Source organism: Salmo salar, unplaced genomic scaffold, assembly GCF_905237065.1.
Source record: "Salmo salar unplaced genomic scaffold, Ssal_v3.1, whole genome shotgun sequence".
Lineage (NCBI taxonomy): Eukaryota > Metazoa > Chordata > Actinopteri > Salmoniformes > Salmonidae > Salmo > Salmo salar.
Window position 1 is genome coordinate 1,015,001 of NW_025550412.1, and position 17,144 is coordinate 1,032,144.

At 55.3% G+C, this 17,144-nt stretch overlaps 1 protein-coding gene across 5 annotated transcripts in view; it reads left to right on the forward strand.

Annotated features, from left to right (window-relative positions):
* LOC106596576 (F-box/WD repeat-containing protein 7) overlaps positions 1 to 16,086 on the forward strand; it is an 84,345-nt gene extending 68,259 nt beyond the window's left edge. For all 5 annotated transcript variants that reach the window (XM_045713747.1, XM_045713748.1, XM_045713749.1 and 2 more), the window contains 2 exons: positions 4,154 to 4,325; positions 15,440 to 16,086. In XM_045713747.1, the coding sequence (XP_045569703.1) occupies positions 4,154 to 4,325; positions 15,440 to 15,542 (275 nt within the window). In that variant the 3' untranslated portion in view covers positions 15,543 to 16,086. The remainder of the gene's footprint in view (positions 1 to 4,153; positions 4,326 to 15,439) is intronic.
* Positions 16,087 to 17,144: the final 1,058 nt, after the last annotated feature.

Below are 17,144 nucleotides of genomic sequence, written 5' to 3' on the forward strand. Positions count from 1 at the left end.
CGTTCATCCTTACTATAAAGAAACAATGGAACATTCCTGTGTGGCGTTGTCTGGGAGAGGGGCGGCGGCTTGGAGGATGGGAGAGGGGCGGCGGCTTGGAGGATGGGAGAGGGGCGGCGGCTTGGAGGATGGGAGAGGGGCGGCTTGGAGGATGGGAGAGGGCGGCGGATGGGAGAGGGCGGCGGATGGGAGAGGGCGGCGGATGGGAGAGGGCGGCGGATGGGAGAGGGCGGCGGCTTGGAGAGGCGGCGGCTTGGAGGATGGGAGAGGGCGGCGGCTTGAGGATGGGAGAGGGGCGGCGGCTTGGAGAGGCGGCGGCTTGGAGGGCGGCGGCTTGGAGAGGCGGCGGCTTGGAGGATGGGAGAGGGCGGCGGCTTGGAGGATGGGAGAGGGCGGCGGATGGGAGGGGCGGCGGCTTGGAGGATGGGAGAGGGCGGCGGATGGGAGAGGGCGGCGGATGGGAGAGGGGGCGGCTTGGAGGATGGGAGAGGGGCGGCTTGGAGGATGGGAGAGGGCGGAGGATGGGAGAGGGGCGGAGGATGGGAGGGGGCGGAGGATGGGAGAGGGGCGGTGGCTTGGAGGATGGGAGAGGGGCGTTGGCTTGGAGGATGTTACTGATTTATAGTCTCATCCATTTTGAAAGGTGGGGGGGGGTCCCGTTCCATTTTAAGGGGGGGGTCCATTGATTGGGTGGTGCCGTTCCATTTTGGGGGGGGGGGGGGTCATGTAACAGTGATATGACATGCTATTCTATAAAATCATTTCTCTGTAATTCATATTACCTGATTTAAACTAATCATGTAAATGTAATTAACTAGGAAGTCGGGGCACCACGGAAGAGTGTTTATAGAGCCGTTATCTTCCGAATAAACTCTGAAAGACCTAGTAATATTTTACATCAATAGCAGTCAATATTTATCATCACCTTATTTCAGTCTCATCTGAAAGTTGTAAATTCTTGGTTATCTTCACGAACCCTGGCTAACAAGTTGAATCAGCAATACAACATTTGGTTTAATCATTTATTTACTTAATACCTAATTAATCACACAGAATTACATCTACACAGAATTACATTACTATCATTTTGATCTAGGACGCCCACAAGACTTGTCTGAAGGTCCCTGGTACCAGTTTAAAAAAATAACTGTCAAAATAAATGAAATAGTTTTCTGATCTTTGTTATGCACTGCTCAAAAAAATAAAGGGAACACTTAAACAACACATCCTAGATCTGAATGAAAGAAATAATCTTATTAAATACTTTTTTCTTTACATAGTTGAATGTGCTGACAACAAAATCACACAAAAATAATCAATGGAAATCCAATTTATCAACCCATGGAGGTCTGGATTTGGAGACACACTCAAAATTAAAGTGGAAAACCACACTACAGGCTGATCCAACTTTGATGTAATGTCCTTAAAACAAGTCAAAATGAGGCTCAGTAGTGTGTGTGGCCTCCACGTGCCTGTATGACCTCCCTACAACGCCTGGGCATGCTCCTGATGAGGTGGCGGGTGGTCTCCTGAGGGATCTCCTCCCAGACCTGGACTAAAGCATCCGCCAACTCCTGGACAGTCTGTGGTGCAACGTGGCGTTGGTGGATGGAGCGAGACATGATGTCCCAGATGTGCTCAATTGGATTCAGGTCTGGGGAACGAGCAGGCCAGTCCATAGCATCAATGCCTTCCTCTTGCAGGAACTGCTGACACACTCCAGCCACATGAGGTCTAGCATTGTCTTGCATTAGGAGGAACCCAGGGCCAACCGCACCAGCATATGGTCTCACAAGGGGTCTGAGGATCTCATCTCGGTACCTAATGGCAGTCAGGCTACCTCTAGCGAGCACATGGAGGGCTGTGCGGCCCCCCCAAAGAAATGCCACCCCACACCATGATTGACCCACCCCAAACCGGTCATGCTGGAGGATGTTGCAGGCAGCAGAACGTTCTCCACAGCGTCTCCAGACTCTGTCACGTCTGTCACGTGCTCAGTGTGAACCTGCTTTCATCTGTGAAGAGCACAGGGCGCCAGTGGCAAATTTGCCAATCTTGGTGTTCTCTGGCAAATGCCAAACGTCCTGCACGGTGTTGGGCTGTAAGCACAACCCCCACCTGTGGACGTCGGGCCCTCATACCACCCTCATGGAGTCTGTTTCTGACCGTTTGAGTAGACACATGCACATTTGTGGCCTGCTGGAGGTCATTTTGCAGGGCTCTGGCAGTGCTTCTCCTGCTCCTCCTTGCACAAAGGCGGAGGTAGCGGTCCTGCTGCTGGGTTGTTGCCCTCCTACGGCCTCCTCCACGTCTCCTGATGTACTGGCCTGTCTCCTGGTAGCGCCTCCATGCTCTGGACACTACGCTGACAGACACAGCAAACCTTCTTGCCACAGCTCGCATTGATGTGCCATCCTGGATGAGCTGCACTACCTGAGCCACTTGTGTGGGTTGTAGACTCCGTCTCATGCTACCACTAGAGTGAAAGCACCGCCAGCATTCAAAAGTGACCAAAACATCAGCCAGGAAGCATAGGAACTGAGAAGTGGTCTGTGGTCCCCACCTGCAGAACCACTCCTTTATTGGGGGTGTCTTGCTAATTGCCTATAATTTCCACCTGTTGTCTATTCCATTTGCACAACAGCATGTGACATTTATTGTCAATCAGTGTTGCTTCCTAAGTGGACAGTTTGATTTCACAGAAGTGTGATTGACTTGGAGTTACATTGTGTTGTTTAAGTGTTCCTTTTATTTTTTTTAGCAGTATATTTCTCAGATATAGTAGACTCTTCAAAACAAACTTCCTTTAGATTGGGTGTTTGGGGACTATTGTTCCATGTAGTGAATCTGTGTGTTTCTCTTAGCTAATAGCAGTAATGACAAATTCAATGTTTCAACCAAATACTTTTTTTTTTACCTTAAGGGGTCTTAAAATTCAAAATCCTATAGATAAATAATCCTTCATATGACCATCTTAAAACAATTCTATATGTTAGCTTTGAACCTTCCCTCAACTTAGACGTGACTTAGACCCCAGAGAGGGTTAAACTTTTTAACTGTGTTTTAAAAGTCACCATTGGCCTCATGGTGAAATCCCTGAGCGGTTTCCTTCCTCTCCAGCAACTAAGTTAGGAATGACGCCTGCATCTTTGAATCTGTGTTTGAAATGCATTGCTCGACTCTAAACACTATTATTGAACACAGACTGAGTCCATGAAACTTATTATGTGACTTGTTAAGCACATTTTTACTCCTGAACTTATTTAAGCTCCTTACCATAACAAAGGAGTTCAACACTTATTGACTCAAGACATTTCAGCTTTTCATATTTAATTAATTTGTTAAAAAAAAATCTAAAAATATAATTCACCTTTGTGTTGACCAGTGACACACAATCAATGTAATCCATTTTGAATTCAGGCTGTAACACAACAACATGTGGAGAAAGTCCAGGGGTGTCAATACTTTCTGAATAAACCGTATGTATTGTACCTCCAGGTGCACATAGGAACCAATCAGCACTAACCTGTCTACAGTACTCCAATAACTAACTACCTGTCTCTCCTCTCTCCCTGTCACGCTCCCCTCTCCCCTCCTCTCTCCCTGTCCCGCTCCCCTCCTCTCTCCCTGTCCCGCTCCCCTCCTCTCTCCCTGGCCCGCTCCCCTCTCTCCCTGTCCCGCTCCCCTCCTCTCTCCCTGTCCCGCTCCCCTCCTCTCTCCCTGGCCCGCTCCCCTCCTCTCTCCCTGTCCCGCTCCCCTCCTCTCTCCCTGTCCGATCCTCCTCTCTCCCTCCGTCTCTCCTCTCTCTGTCGTCCCCCCTCTCTCCCTGTCCCTCTCTCCTCTCTCCCTGTCTCCCTCTCCTCTCTCTTCCTGTCTCCCTCTCTCCCTGTCCCTCTCCCTCTCTCTCTCCCTGTCCCTCTCCCTCTCCCTGTCCTCTCCCCCTCTCTCCCTCCCTCCCTGTCCCCTCTCTCCCTGTCTCCCCTCCTGTCCCTCTCTCCCTGTCTCCCCCCTCTCTCCCTGTCTCGCTCCCCTCCTCTCTCCCTGGCCCGCTCCCCTCCTCTCTCCCTGGCCCGCTCCTCTCCCTGGCCCGCTCCCCTCTCTCCCCGTCTCCCCCCCTCTCCCCTCTCCCCTCTCTCCTCTCTCCTCTCTCCAGGTCCCCATAAGCACCAGTCGGCTGTAACCTGTCTCCAGTTCTCTCGCACCCTGGTGGTCTCTTCATCAGATGACGGGACGGTGAAGCTGTGGAGCCTGGCGACGGGGGAGTGGATCAGAGACCTGGTGGCGCTGCAGAGTGGAGGATCAGGGGGAGTGGTGTGGAGGATCAGGTAAAGAAATGAGACCCACAGGGGAGTGGATCAGAGACCTGGTGGCGCTGCAGAGTGGGGGAGTTAAGAGATGCTGGTGCCTGTAGGGCTGAATTATGGAAGAGATGCTGGTGCCTGTAGGGCTGGGTTATGGAAGAGATGCTGGTGCCTGTAGGGCTGGATTATGGAAGAGATGCTGGTGCCTGTAGGGCTGGATTATGGAAGAGATGCTGGTGCCTGTAGGGCTGGATTATGGAAGAGATGCTGGTGCCTGTAGGGCTGGATTATTGAAGAGATGCTGGTGCCTGTAGGGCTGGATTATGGAAGAGATGCTGGTGCCTGTAGGGCTGGATTATGGAAGAGATGCTGGTGCCTGTAGGGCTGGATTATGGAAGAGATGCTGGTGCCTGTAGGGCTGGATTATGGAAGAGATGCTGGTGCCTGTAGGGCTGGGTTATGGAAGAGATGCTGGTGCCTGTAGGGCTGGATTATGGAAGAGATGCTGGTGCCTGTAGGGCTGGGTTATGGAAGAGATGCTGGTGCCTGTAGGGCTGGGTTATGGAAGAGATGCTGGTGCCTGTAGGGCTGAATTATGGAAGAGATGCTGGTGCCTGTAGGGCTGGGTTATGGAAGAGATGCTGGTGCCTGTAGGGCTGAATTATTGAAGAGATGCTGGTGCCTGTAGGGCTGGATTATGGAAGAGATGCTGGTGCCTGTAGGGCTGAATGATGGAAGAGATGCTGGTGCCTGTAGGACTGGGTTATTGAAGAGATGCTGGTGCCTGTAGGGCTGGATTATGGAAGAGATGCTGGTGCCTGTAGGGCTGGATTATGGAAGAGATGCTGGTGCCTGTAGGGCTGGATTATTGAAGAGATGCTGGTGCCTGTAGGGCTGGATTATGGAAGAGATGCTGGTGCCTGTAGGGCTGGGTTATGGAAGAGATGCTGGTGCCTGTAGGGCTGGATTATGGAAGAGATGCTGGTGCCTGTAGGGCTGGGTTATGGAAGAGATGCTGGTGCCTGTAGGGCTGGGTTATGGAAGAGATGCTGGTGCCTGTAGGGCTGAATTATGGAAGAGATGCTGGTGCCTGTAGGGCTGGGTTATGGAAGAGATGCTGGTGCCTGTAGGGCTGAATTATGGAAGAGATGCTGGTGCCTGTAGGGCTGAATTATTGAAGAGATGCTGGTGCCTGTAGGGCTGAATTATTGAAGAGATGCTGGTGCCTGTAGGGCTGGATTATGGAAGAGATGCTGGTGCCTGTAGGGCTGAATGATGGAAGAGATGCTGGTGCCTGTAGGGCTGGGTTATTGAAGAGATGCTGGTGCCTGTAGGGCTGGGTTATTGAAGAGATGCTGGTGCCTGTAGGGCTGGGTTATTGAAGAGATGCTGGTGCCTGTAGGGCTGAATTATGGAAGAGATGCTGGTGCCTGTAGGGCTGGATTATGGAAGAGATGCTGGTGCCTGTAGGGCTGGGTTATTGAAGAGATGCTGGTGCCTGTAGGGCTGAATTATGGAAGAGATGCTGGTGCCTGTAGGGCTGGATTATGGAAGAGATGCTGGTGCCTGTAGGGCTGGATTATGGAAGAGATGCTGGTGCCTGTAGGGCTGGATTATTGAAGAGATGCTGGTGCCTGTAGGGCTGGATTATGGAAGAGATGCTGGTGCCTGTAGGGCTGGATTATGGAAGAGATGCTGGTGCCTGTAGGGCTGGGTTATGGAAGAGATGCTGGTGCCTGTAGGGCTGGATTATGGAAGAGATGCTGGTGCCTGTAGGGCTGGGTTATGGAAGAGATGCTGGTGCCTGTAGGGCTGGGTTATGGAAGAGATGCTGGTGCCTGTAGGGCTGAATTATGGAAGAGATGCTGGTGCCTGTAGGGCTGGGTTATGGAAGAGATGCTGGTGCCTGTAGGGCTGGGTTATGGAAGAGATGCTGGTGCCTGTAGGGCTGAATTATTGAAGAGATGCTGGTGCCTGTAGGGCTGAATTATTGAAGAGATGCTGGTGCCTGTAGGGCTGGATTATGGAAGAGATGCTGGTGCCTGTAGGGCTGAATGATGGAAGAGATGCTGGTGCCTGTAGGGCTGGGTTATTGAAGAGATGCTGGTGCCTGTAGGGCTGAATTATTGAAGAGATGCTGGTGCCTGTAGGGCTGGGTTATTGAAGAGATGCTGGTGCCTGTAGGGCTGAATTATGGAAGAGATGCTGGTGCCTGTAGGGCTGGATTATGGAAGAGATGCTGGTGCCTGTAGGGCTGGGTTATTGAAGAGATGCTGGTGCCTGTAGGGCTGAATTATGGAAGAGATGCTGGTGCCTGTAGGGCTGGGTTATTGAAGAGATGCTGGTGCCTGTAGGGCTGAATTATGGAAGAGATGCTGGTGCCTGTAGGGCTGAATTATGGAAGAGATGCTGGTGCCTGTAGGGCTGAATTATTGAAGAGATGCTGGTGCCTGTAGGGCTGGATTATTGAAGAGATGCTGGTGCCTGTAGGGCTGGATTATGGAAGAGATGCTGGTGCCTGTAGGGCTGAATTATGGAAGAGATGCTGGTGCCTGTAGGGCTGAATTATTGAAGAGATGCTGGTGCCTGTAGGGCTGGATTATGGAAGAGATGCTGGTGCCTGTAGGGCTGGATTATTGAAGAGATGCTGGTGCCTGTAGGGCTGAATTATTGAAGAGATGCTGGTGCCTGTAGGGCTGAATTATTGAAGAGATGCTGGTGCCTGTAGGGCTGGATTATGGAAGAGATGCTGGTGCCTGTAGGGCTGGATTATTGAAGAGATGCTGGTGCCTGTAGGGCTGGGTTATGGAAGAGATGCTGGTGCCTGTAGGGCTGGGTTATGGAAGAGATGCTGGTGCCTGTAGGGCTGAATTATGGAAGAGATGCTGGTGCCTGTAGGGCTGGATATTGAAGAGATGCTGATGGATTATTTCTGGGTTTATCTATGGTGCAAGAACCACTAACTCACTGCCTTGTTACATTTACATTTGTCAAATAGATCCATTCATTAATTGCTTTCTCCACAACATCTAACACCAGGCTGGTAACCCTCCTCCTCCTCTCTCTCTCCTCTCTCCAGGGTGTCTAACACCAGGCTGGTAACCCTCCTCCTCCTCTCTCTCTCCTCTCTCCAGGGTGTCTAACACCAGGCTGGTAACCCTCCTCCTCCTCTCTCTCCTCTCTCCAGGGTGTCTAACACCAGGCTGGTAACCCTCCTCCTCCTCTCTCTCCTCTCTCCAGGGTGTCTAACACCAGGCTGGTAACCCTCCTCCTCCTCTCTCTCCTCTCTCCAGGGTGTCTAACACCAGGCTGGTAACCCTCCTCCTCCTCTCTCTCTCCTCTCTCCAGGGTGTCTAACACCAGGCTGGTAACCCTCCTCCTCCTCTCTCCTCTCTCCAGGGTGTGTAACACCAGGCTGGTAACCCTCCTCCTCCTCTCTCTCTCCTCTCTCCAGGGTGTCTAACACCAGGCTGGTAACCCTCCTCCTCCTCTCTCCTCTCTCCAGGGCGTGTAACACCAGGCTGGTAACCCTCCTCCTCCTCTCTCTCTCCTCTCTCCAGGGTGTCTAACACCAGGCTGGTAACCCTCCTCCTCCTCCTCTCTCTCCTCTCTCCAGGGTGTCTAACACCAGGCTGGTAACCCTCCTCCTCCTCTCTCTCTCCTCTCTCCAGGGTGTCTAACACCAGGCTGGTAACCCTCCTCCTCCTCTCTCTCTCCTCTCTCCAGGGTGTCTAACACCAGGCTGGTAACCCTCCTCCTCCTCTCTCTCCTCTCTCCAGGGTGTCTAACACCAGGCTGGTAACCCTCCTCCTCCTCTCTCTCTCCTCTCTCCAGGGTGTCTAACACCAGGCTGGTAACCCTCCTCCTCCTCCTCTCTCTCCTCTCTCCAGGGTGTCTAACACCAGGCTGGTAACCCTCCTCCTCCTCTCTCTCCTCTCTCCAGGGTGTCTAACACCAGGCTGGTAACCCTCCTCCTCCTCTCTCTCTCCTCTCTCCAGGGTGTCTAACACCAGGCTGGTAACCCTCCTCCTCCTCTCTCTCCTCTCTCCAGGGTGTCTAACACCAGGCTGGTAACCCTCCTCCTCTCTCCTCTCTCTCCTCTCTCCAGGGTGTCTAACACCAGGCTGGTAACCCTCCTCCTCCTCCTCTCTCTCCTCTCTCCAGGGTGTCTAACACCAGGCTGGTAACCCTCCTCCTCCTCTCTCTCTCCTCTCTCCAGGGTGTCTAACACCAGGCTGGTAACCCTCCTCCTCCTCTCTCTCTCCTCTCTCCAGGGTGTCTAACACCAGGCTGGTAACCCTCCTCCTCCTCTCTCTCTCCTCTCTCCAGGGTGTCTAACACCAGGCTGGTAACCCTCCTCCTCCTCTCTCTCTCCTCTCTCCAGGGTGTCTAACACCAGGCTGGTAACCCTCCTCCTCCTCCTCTCTCTCCTCTCTCCAGGGTGTCTAACACCAGGCTGGTAACCCTCCTCCTCCTCCTCTCTCTCCTCTCTCCAGGGTGTCTAACACCAGGCTGGTAACCCTCCTCCTCCTCCTCTCTCTCCTCTCTCCAGGGTGTCTAACACCAGGCTGGTAACCCTCCTCCTCCTCTCTCTCTCCTCTCTCCAGGGTGTCTAACACCAGGCTGGTAACCCTCCTCCTCCTCCTCTCTCTCCTCTCTCCAGGGTGTCTAACACCAGGCTGGTAACCCTCCTCCTCCTCCTCTCTCCTCTCTCCAGGGTGTCTAACACCAGGCTGGTAACCCTCCTCCTCCTCTCTCTCTCCTCTCTCCAGGGTGTCTAACACCAGGCTGGTAACCCTCCTCCTCCTCTCTCTCCTCTCTCCAGGGTGTCTAACACCAGGCTGGTAACCCTCCTCCTCCTCTCTCTCCTCTCTCCAGGGTGTCTAACACCAGGCTGGTAACCCTCCTCCTCCTCTCTCTCTCCTCTCTCCAGGGTGTCTAACACCAGGCTGGTAACCCTCCTCCTCCTCTCTCTCTCCTCTCTCCAGGGTGTCTAACACCAGGCTGGTAACCCTCCTCCTCCTCTCTCTCCTCTCTCCAGGGTGTCTAACACCAGGCTGGTAACCCTCCTCCTCCTCCTCCTCTCTCCTCTCTCCAGGGTGTCTAACACCAGGCTGGTAACCCTCCTCCTCCTCTCTCTCTCCTCTCTCCAGGGTGTCTAACACCAGGCTGGTAACCCTCCTCCTCCTCTCTCTCCCTCTCTCCAGGGTGTCTAACACCAGGCTGGTAACCCTCCTCCTTCTCTCTCTCCTCTCTCCAGGGTGTCTAACACCAGGCTGGTAACCCTCCTCCTCTCTCTCTCCTCTCTCCAGGGTGTCTAACACCAGGCTGGTAACCCTCCTCCTCTCTCTCTCCTCTCTCCAGGGTGTCTAACACCAGGCTGGTAACCCTCCTCCTCTCTCTCTCCTCTCTCCAGGGTGTCTAACACCAGGCTGGTAACCCTCCTCCTCCTCCTCTCTCTCCTCTCTCCAGGGTGTCTAACACCAGGCTGGTAACCCTCCTCCTCCTCTCTCTCTCCTCTCTCCAGGGTGTCTAACACCAGGCTGGTAACCCTCCTCCTCCTCTCTCTCCCTCTCTCCAGGGCGTCTAACACCAGGCTGGTAACCCTCCTCCTCCTCCTCTCTCTCCTCTCTCCAGGGTGTCTAACACCAGGCTGGTAACCCTCCTCCTCCTCCTCTCTCTCCTCTCTCCAGGGTGTCTAACACCAGGCTGGTAACCCTCCTCCTCCTCTCTCTCTCCTCTCTCCAGGGTGTCCAACACCAGGCTGGTAACCCTCCTCCTCCTCTCTCTCTCCTCTCTCCAGGGTGTCTAACACCAGGCTGGTAACCCTCCTCCTCCTCTCCTCTCTCCAGGGTGTCTAACACCAGGCTGGTAACCCTCCTCCTCCTCCTCCTCTCTCTCCTCTCTCCAGGGTGTCTAACACCAGGCTGGTAACCCTCCTCCTCCTCTCTCTCTCCTCTCTCCAGGGTGTCTAACACCAGGCTGGTAACCCTCCTCCTCCTCTCTCTCTCCTCTCTCCAGGGTGTCTAACACCAGGCTGGTAACCCTCCTCCTCCTCTCTCTCTCCTCTCTCCAGGGTGTCTAACACCAGGCTGGTAACCCTCCTCCTCCTCTCTCTCTCCTCTCTCCAGGGTGTCTAACACCAGGCTGGTAACCCTCCTCCTCCTCTCTCTCTCCAGGGTGTCTAACACCAGGCTGGTAACCCTCCTCCTCCTCCTCGCTGTCCTCTCTCCAGGGTGTCTAACACCAGGCTGGTAACCCTCCTCCTCCTCCTCTCTCTCCTCTCTCCAGGGTGTCTAACACCAGGCTGGTAACCCTCCTCCTCCTCTCTCTCTCCTCTCTCCAGGGTGTCTAACACCAGGCTGGTAACCCTCCTCCTCCTCTCTCTCTCCTCTCTCCAGGGTGTCTAACACCAGGCTGGTAACCCTCCTCCTCCTCTCTCTCTCCTCTCTCCAGGGTGTCTAACACCCAGGCTGGTAACCCCTCCTCCTCCTCTCTCTCTCCTCTCTCCAGGGTGTCTAACACCAGGCTGGTAACCCTCCTCCTCCCCCTCTCTCTCCTCTCTCCAGGGTGTCTAACACCAGGCTGGTAACCCTCCTCCTCCTCTCTCTCCTCTCTCCAGGGTGTCTAACACCAGGCTGGTAACCCTCCTCCTCCTCCTCTCTCTCCTCTCTCCAGGGTGTCTAACACCAGGCTGGTAACCCTCCTCCTCCTCTCTCTCTCCTCTCTCCAGGGTGTCTAACACCAGGCTGGTAACCCTCCTCCTCCTCTCTCTCTCCTCTCTCCAGGGTGTCTAACACCAGGCTGGTAACCCTCCTCCTCCTCTCTCTCCTCTCTCCAGGGTGTCTAACACCAGGCTGGTAACCCTCCTCCTCCTCCTCCTCTCTCCTCTCTCCAGGGTGTCTAACACCAGGCTGGTAACCCTCCTCCTCCTCTCTCTCTCCTCTCTCCAGGGTGTCTAACACCAGGCTGGTAACCCTCCTCCTCTCTCTCTCTCCTCTCTCCAGGGTGTCTAACACCAGGCTGGTAACCCTCCTCCTCTCTCTCTCCTCTCTCCAGGGTGTCTAACACCAGGCTGGTAACCCTCCTCTCTCTCTCTCTCCTCTCTCCAGGGTGTCTAGCACCAGGCTGGTAACCCCCTCCTCCTCTCTCTCTCCTCTCTCCAGGGTGTCTAACACCAGGCGGTAACCCCCTCCTCCTCCTCTCTCTCCTCTCTCCAGGGTGTCTAACACCAGGCTGGTAACCCTCCTCCTCCCTCTCTCCTCTCTCCCAGGCGTGTCTAGCACCGGCTGGTAACTCCTCCTCCTCTCCTTCTCCAGGCGTCTAACACCAGGCTGGTAACCCTCCTCCTCCTCTCTCTCCCTCTCTCCAGGGTGTCTAACACCAGGCTGGTAACCCTCCTCCTCCTCTCTCTCTCCTCTCTCCAGGGTGTCTAACACCAGGCTGGTAACCCTCCTCCTCCTCCTCTCTCTCCTCTCTCCAGGGTGTCTAACACCAGGCTGGTAACCCTCCTCCTCCTCTCTCTCTCCTCTCTCCAGGGTGTCTAACACCAGGCTGGTAACCCTCTCCTCCTCTCTCTCCTCTCTCTCCAGGGTGTTAACCGGCTGGTAACCCTCCTCCTCCTCTCTCTCCTCTCTCCAGGGTGTCTAACACCAGGCTGGTAACCCTCCTCCTCCTCTCTCTCCTCTCTCCAGGGTGTCTAACGCCGGCTGGTAACCCTCCTCCTCCTCTCTCTCTCCTCTCTCCAGGGTGTCTAACACCAGGCTGGTAACCCTCCTCCTCTCTCTCTCTCCTCTCTCCAGGGTGTCTAACACCAGGCTGGTAACCTCCTCCTCCTCTCTCTCTCCTCTCTCAGGGTGTCTAACACCAGGCTGGTAACCCTCCTCCTCCTCTCTCTCTCCTCTCTCCAGGGTGTCTAACACCAGGCTGGTAACCCTCCTCCTCCTCTCTCTCTCCTCTCTCCAGGGTGTCTAACACCAGGCTGGTAACCCTCCTCCTCCTCTCTCTCTCCTCTCTCCAGGGTGTCTAACACCAGGCTGGTAACCCTCCTCCTCCTCCTCTCTCTCCTCTCTCCAGGGTGTCTAACACCAGGCTGGTAACCCTCCTCCTCCTCCTCTCTCTCCTCTCTCCAGGGTGTCTAACACCAGGCTGGTAACCCTCCTCCTCCTCCTCTCTCTCCTCTCTCCAGGGTGTCTAACACCAGGCTGGTAACCCTCCTCCTCCTCTCTCTCTCCTCTCTCCAGGGTGTCTAACACCAGGCTGGTAACCCTCCTCCTCCTCTCTCTCTCCTCTCTCCAGGGTGTCTAACACCAGGCTGGTAACCCTCCTCCTCCTCCTCTCTCTCCTCTCTCCAGGGTGTCTAACACCAGGCTGGTAACCCTCTCCTCCTCCCTCTCTCTCCCTCTCTCCAGGGTGTCTAACACCAGGCTGGTAACCCCTCTCTCTCTCTCCTCTCTCCAGGGTGTCTAACACCAGGCTGGTAACCCTCCTCCTCCCCTCTCTCTCCTCTCTCCAGGGTGTCTAACACCAGGCTGGTAACCCTCCTCCTCCTCTCTCTCTCCTCTCTCCAGGGTGTCTAACACCAGGCTGGTAGCCCTCCTCCTCCTCTCTCTCTCCTCTCTCCAGGGTGTCTAACACCAGGCTGGTAACCCTCCTCCTCCTCCTCTCTCTCCTCTCTCCAGGGTGTCTAACACCAGGCTGGTAACCCTCCTCCTCCCTCTCTCTCCTCTCTCCAGGGTGTCTAACACCAGGCTGGTAACCCCTCCTCCTCCTCTCTCTCCTCTCTCCAGGGTGTCTAACACCAGGCTGGTAACCCTCCTCCTCCTCTCTCTCTCCTCTCTCCAGGGTGTCTAACACCAGGCTGGTAACCCTCCTCCTCCTCTCTCTCCTCTCTCCAGGGTGTCTAACACCAGGCTGGTAACCCTCCTCCCTCTCTCTCTCCTCTCTCCAGGGTGTCTAACACCAGGCTGGTAACCCTCCTCCTCCTCTCTCTCTCCTCTCTCCAGGGTGTCTAACACCAGGCTGGTAACCCTCCTCCTCCTCTCTCTCCTCTCTCCAGGGTGTCTAACACCAGGCTGGTAACCCTCCTCCTCCTCTCTCTCCTCTCTCCAGGGTGTCTAACACCAGGCTGGTAACCCTCCTCCTCCTCTCTCTCTCCTCTCTCCAGGGTGTCTAACACCAGGCTGGTAACCCTCCTCCTCCTCCTCTCTCTCCTCTCTCCAGGGTGTCTAACACCAGGCTGGTAACCCTCCTCCTCCTCTCTCTCTCCTCTCTCCAGGGTGTCTAACACCAGGCTGGTAACCCTCCTCCTCCTCTCTCTCTCCTCTCTCCAGGGTGTCTAACACCAGGCTGGTAACCCTCCTCCTCCTCTCTCTCTCTCTCCAGGGTGTCTAACACCAGGCTGGTAACCCCTCCTCCTCCTCTCTCTCCTCTCTCCAGGGTGTCTAACACCAGGCTGGTAACCCTCCTCCTCCTCCTCTCTCTCCTCTCTCCAGGGTGTCTAACACCAGGCTGGTAACCCTCCTCCTCCTCTCTCTCTCCTCTCTCCAGGGTGTCTAACACCAGGCTGGTAACCCTCCTCCTCCTCTCTCTCTCCTCTCTCCAGGGTGTCTAACACCAGGCTGGTAACCCTCCTCCTCCTCTCTCTCTCCTCTCTCCAGGGTGTCTAACACCAGGCTGGTAACCCTCCTCCTCCTCCTCTCTCTCCTCTCTCCAGGGTGTCTAACACCAGGCTGGTAACCCTCCTCCTCCTCTCTCTCTCCTCTCTCCAGGGTGTCTAACACCAGGCTGGTAACCCTCCTCCTCCTCTCTCTCTCCTCTCTCCAGGGTGTCTAACACCAGGCTGGTAACCCTCCTCCTCCTCCTCTCTCTCCTCTCTCCAGGGTGTCTAACACCAGGCTGGTAACCCTCCTCCTCCTCCTCTCTCTCCTCTCTCCAGGGTGTCTAACACCAGGCTGGTAACCCTCCTCCTCCTCTCTCTCTCCTCTCTCCAGGGTGTCTAACACCAGGCTGGTAACCCTCCTCCTCCTCTCTCTCTCCTCTCTCCAGGGTGTCTAACACCAGGCTGGTAACCCTCCTCCTCCTCTCTCTCTCCTCTCTCCAGGGTGTCTAACACCAGGCTGGTAACCCTCCTCCTCCTCTCTCTCTCCTCTCTCCAGGGTGTCTAACACCAGGCTGGTAACCCTCCTCCTCCTCTCTCTCTCCTCTCTCCAGGGTGTCTAACACCAGGCTGGTAACCCTCCTCCTCCTCTCTCTCTCCTCTCTCCAGGGTGTCTAACACCAGGCTGGTAACCCTCCTCCTCCTCTCTCTCTCCTCTCTCCAGGGTGTCTAACACCAGGCTGGTAACCCTCCTCCTCCTCTCTCTCTCCTCTCTCCAGGGTGTCTAACACCAGGCTGGTAACCCTCCTCCTCCTCTCTCTCTCCCTCTCTCCAGGGTGTCTAACACCAGGCTGGTAACCCTCCTCCTCCTCTCTCTCTCCTCTCTCCAGGGTGTCTAACACCAGGCTGGTAACCCTCCTCCTCCTCTCTCTCTCCTCTCTCCAGGGTGTCTAACACCAGGCTGGTAACCCTCCTCCTCCTCTCTCTCCCTCTCTCCGGGTGTCTAACACCAGGCTGGTAACCCTCCTCCTCCTCTCTCTCTCCTCTCTCCAGGGTGTCTAACACCAGGCTGGTAACCCTCCTCCTCCTCTCTCTCTCCTCTCTCCAGGGTGTCTAACACCAGGCTGGTAACCCTCCTCCTCCTCTCTCTCCTCTCTCCAGGGTGTCTAACACCAGGCTGGTAACCTCCTCCTCTCTCTCTCTCCTCTCTCCAGGGTGTCTAACACCAGGCTGGTAACCCTCCTCCTCCTCTCTCTCCTCTCTCCAGGGTGTCTAACACCAGGCTGGTAACCCTCCTCCTCTCTCTCTCCTCTCTCCAGGGTGTCTAACACCAGGCTGGTAACCCTCCTCCTCTCTCTCTCTCTCCTCTCTCCAGGGCGTCCAACACCAGGCTGGTAACCCTCCTCCTCCTCTCTCTCTCCTCTCTCCAGGGTGTCTAACACCAGGCTGGTAACCCTCCTCCTCCTCTCTCTCTCCTCTCTCCAGGGTGTCTAACACCAGGCTGCTAACCCTCCTCCTCCTCTCTCTCTCCTCTCTCCAGGGCGTCCAACACCAGGCTGGTAGCAGCAGTTGGCAGCAGGAATGGGACAGAGGAGACTAAACTCATGGTGCTGGACTTTGACCTCACTGACAACCAGAAGTGATGTCATTTAAAATGGACGTGATGTCGTCAGGAAAGGATGCGATGTCATTGGATAAGGATGTGAGGCAATCAAAGAAGGACCCAATATCTTCATACAGGAACGGAAGACTTGTGATGAGGAGGAAAGGGTATGAATCTCCCTGTGAAAGGACTGAGTGCTACTCCAAAATGTCCCCTTTCCTCACCACAACCCTGGGCATCCAAAACCTCATGTTTTCTTTCTGAACTGAAACACTGGTACTGACTGGTGAAGAGACGGTACACAAGATCAACTTTCTGTGACTTGAAGAAACCACGAGAGGATTGGCTGGTTTACTGGCTGGCTGGCTTACCGGCTAACTGACCTACCCGGCTGGCTGGCTGGCTGGCTGACTGACCAGCTAACTGACCTACCCGGCTGGCTGACTGGCTGACTGACCAGCTAACTGACCTACCGGCTGGCTGACTGACCAGCTAACTGACCTACCGGCTGGCTGACTGACCAGCTAACTGACCTACCGGCTGGCTGACTGGCTGACTGACCAGCTAACTGACCTACCGGCTGGCTGGCTGGCTGACTGACCAGCTAACTGACCTACCGGCTGGCTGACTGACCAGCTAACTGACCTACCGGCTGGCTGACTGACCAGCTAACTGACCTACCGGCTGGCTGACTGACCAGCTAACTGACCTACCGGTTGGCTGACTGGCTGACTGACCAGCTAACTGACCTACCCGATTGGCTGACTGGCTGACTGACCAGCTAACTGACCTACCGGCTGGCTGACTGACCAGCTAACTGACCTACCGGCTGGCTGACTGACCAGCTAACTGACCTACCGGCTGGCTGACTGACCAGCTAACTGACCTACCGGCTGGCTGACTGACCAGCTAACTGACCTACTGGCTGGCTGACTGACCAGCTAACTGACCTACCCGTTGGCTGACTGGCTGACTGACCAGCTAACTGACCTACCGGCTGGCTGGCTGGCTGACTGACCAGCTAACTGACCTACCGGCTGGCTGACTGACCAGCTAACTGACCTACCGCTGGCTGACTGACCAGCTAACTGACCTACCGGCTGGCTGACTGGCTGACTGACCTACCGGCTGGCTGGCTGGCTGACTGACCAGCTAACTGACCTACCGGCTGGCTGACTGACCAGCTAACTGACCTACCGGCTGGCTGACTGACCAGCTAACTGACCTACCGGCTGGCTGACTGGCTGACTGACCAGCTAACTGACCTACCGGCTGGCTGACTGGCTGACTGACCAGCTAACTGACCTACCGGCTGGCTGACTGACCAGCTAACTGACCTACCGGCTGGCTGACTGGCTGACTGACCAGCTAACTGACCTACCGGCTGGCTGGCTGGCTGACTGACCAGCTAACTGACCTACCGGCTGGCTGACTGACCAGCTAACTGACCTACCGGCTGGCTGACTGACCAGCTAACTGACCTACCGGCTGGCTGACTGGCTGACTGACCTACCGGCTGGCTGGCTGGCTGACTGACCTACCGGCTGGCTGACTGACCAGCTAACTGACCTACCGGCTGGCTGACTGACCAGCTAACTGACCTACCGGCTGGCTGACTGGCTGACTGACCAGCTAACTGACC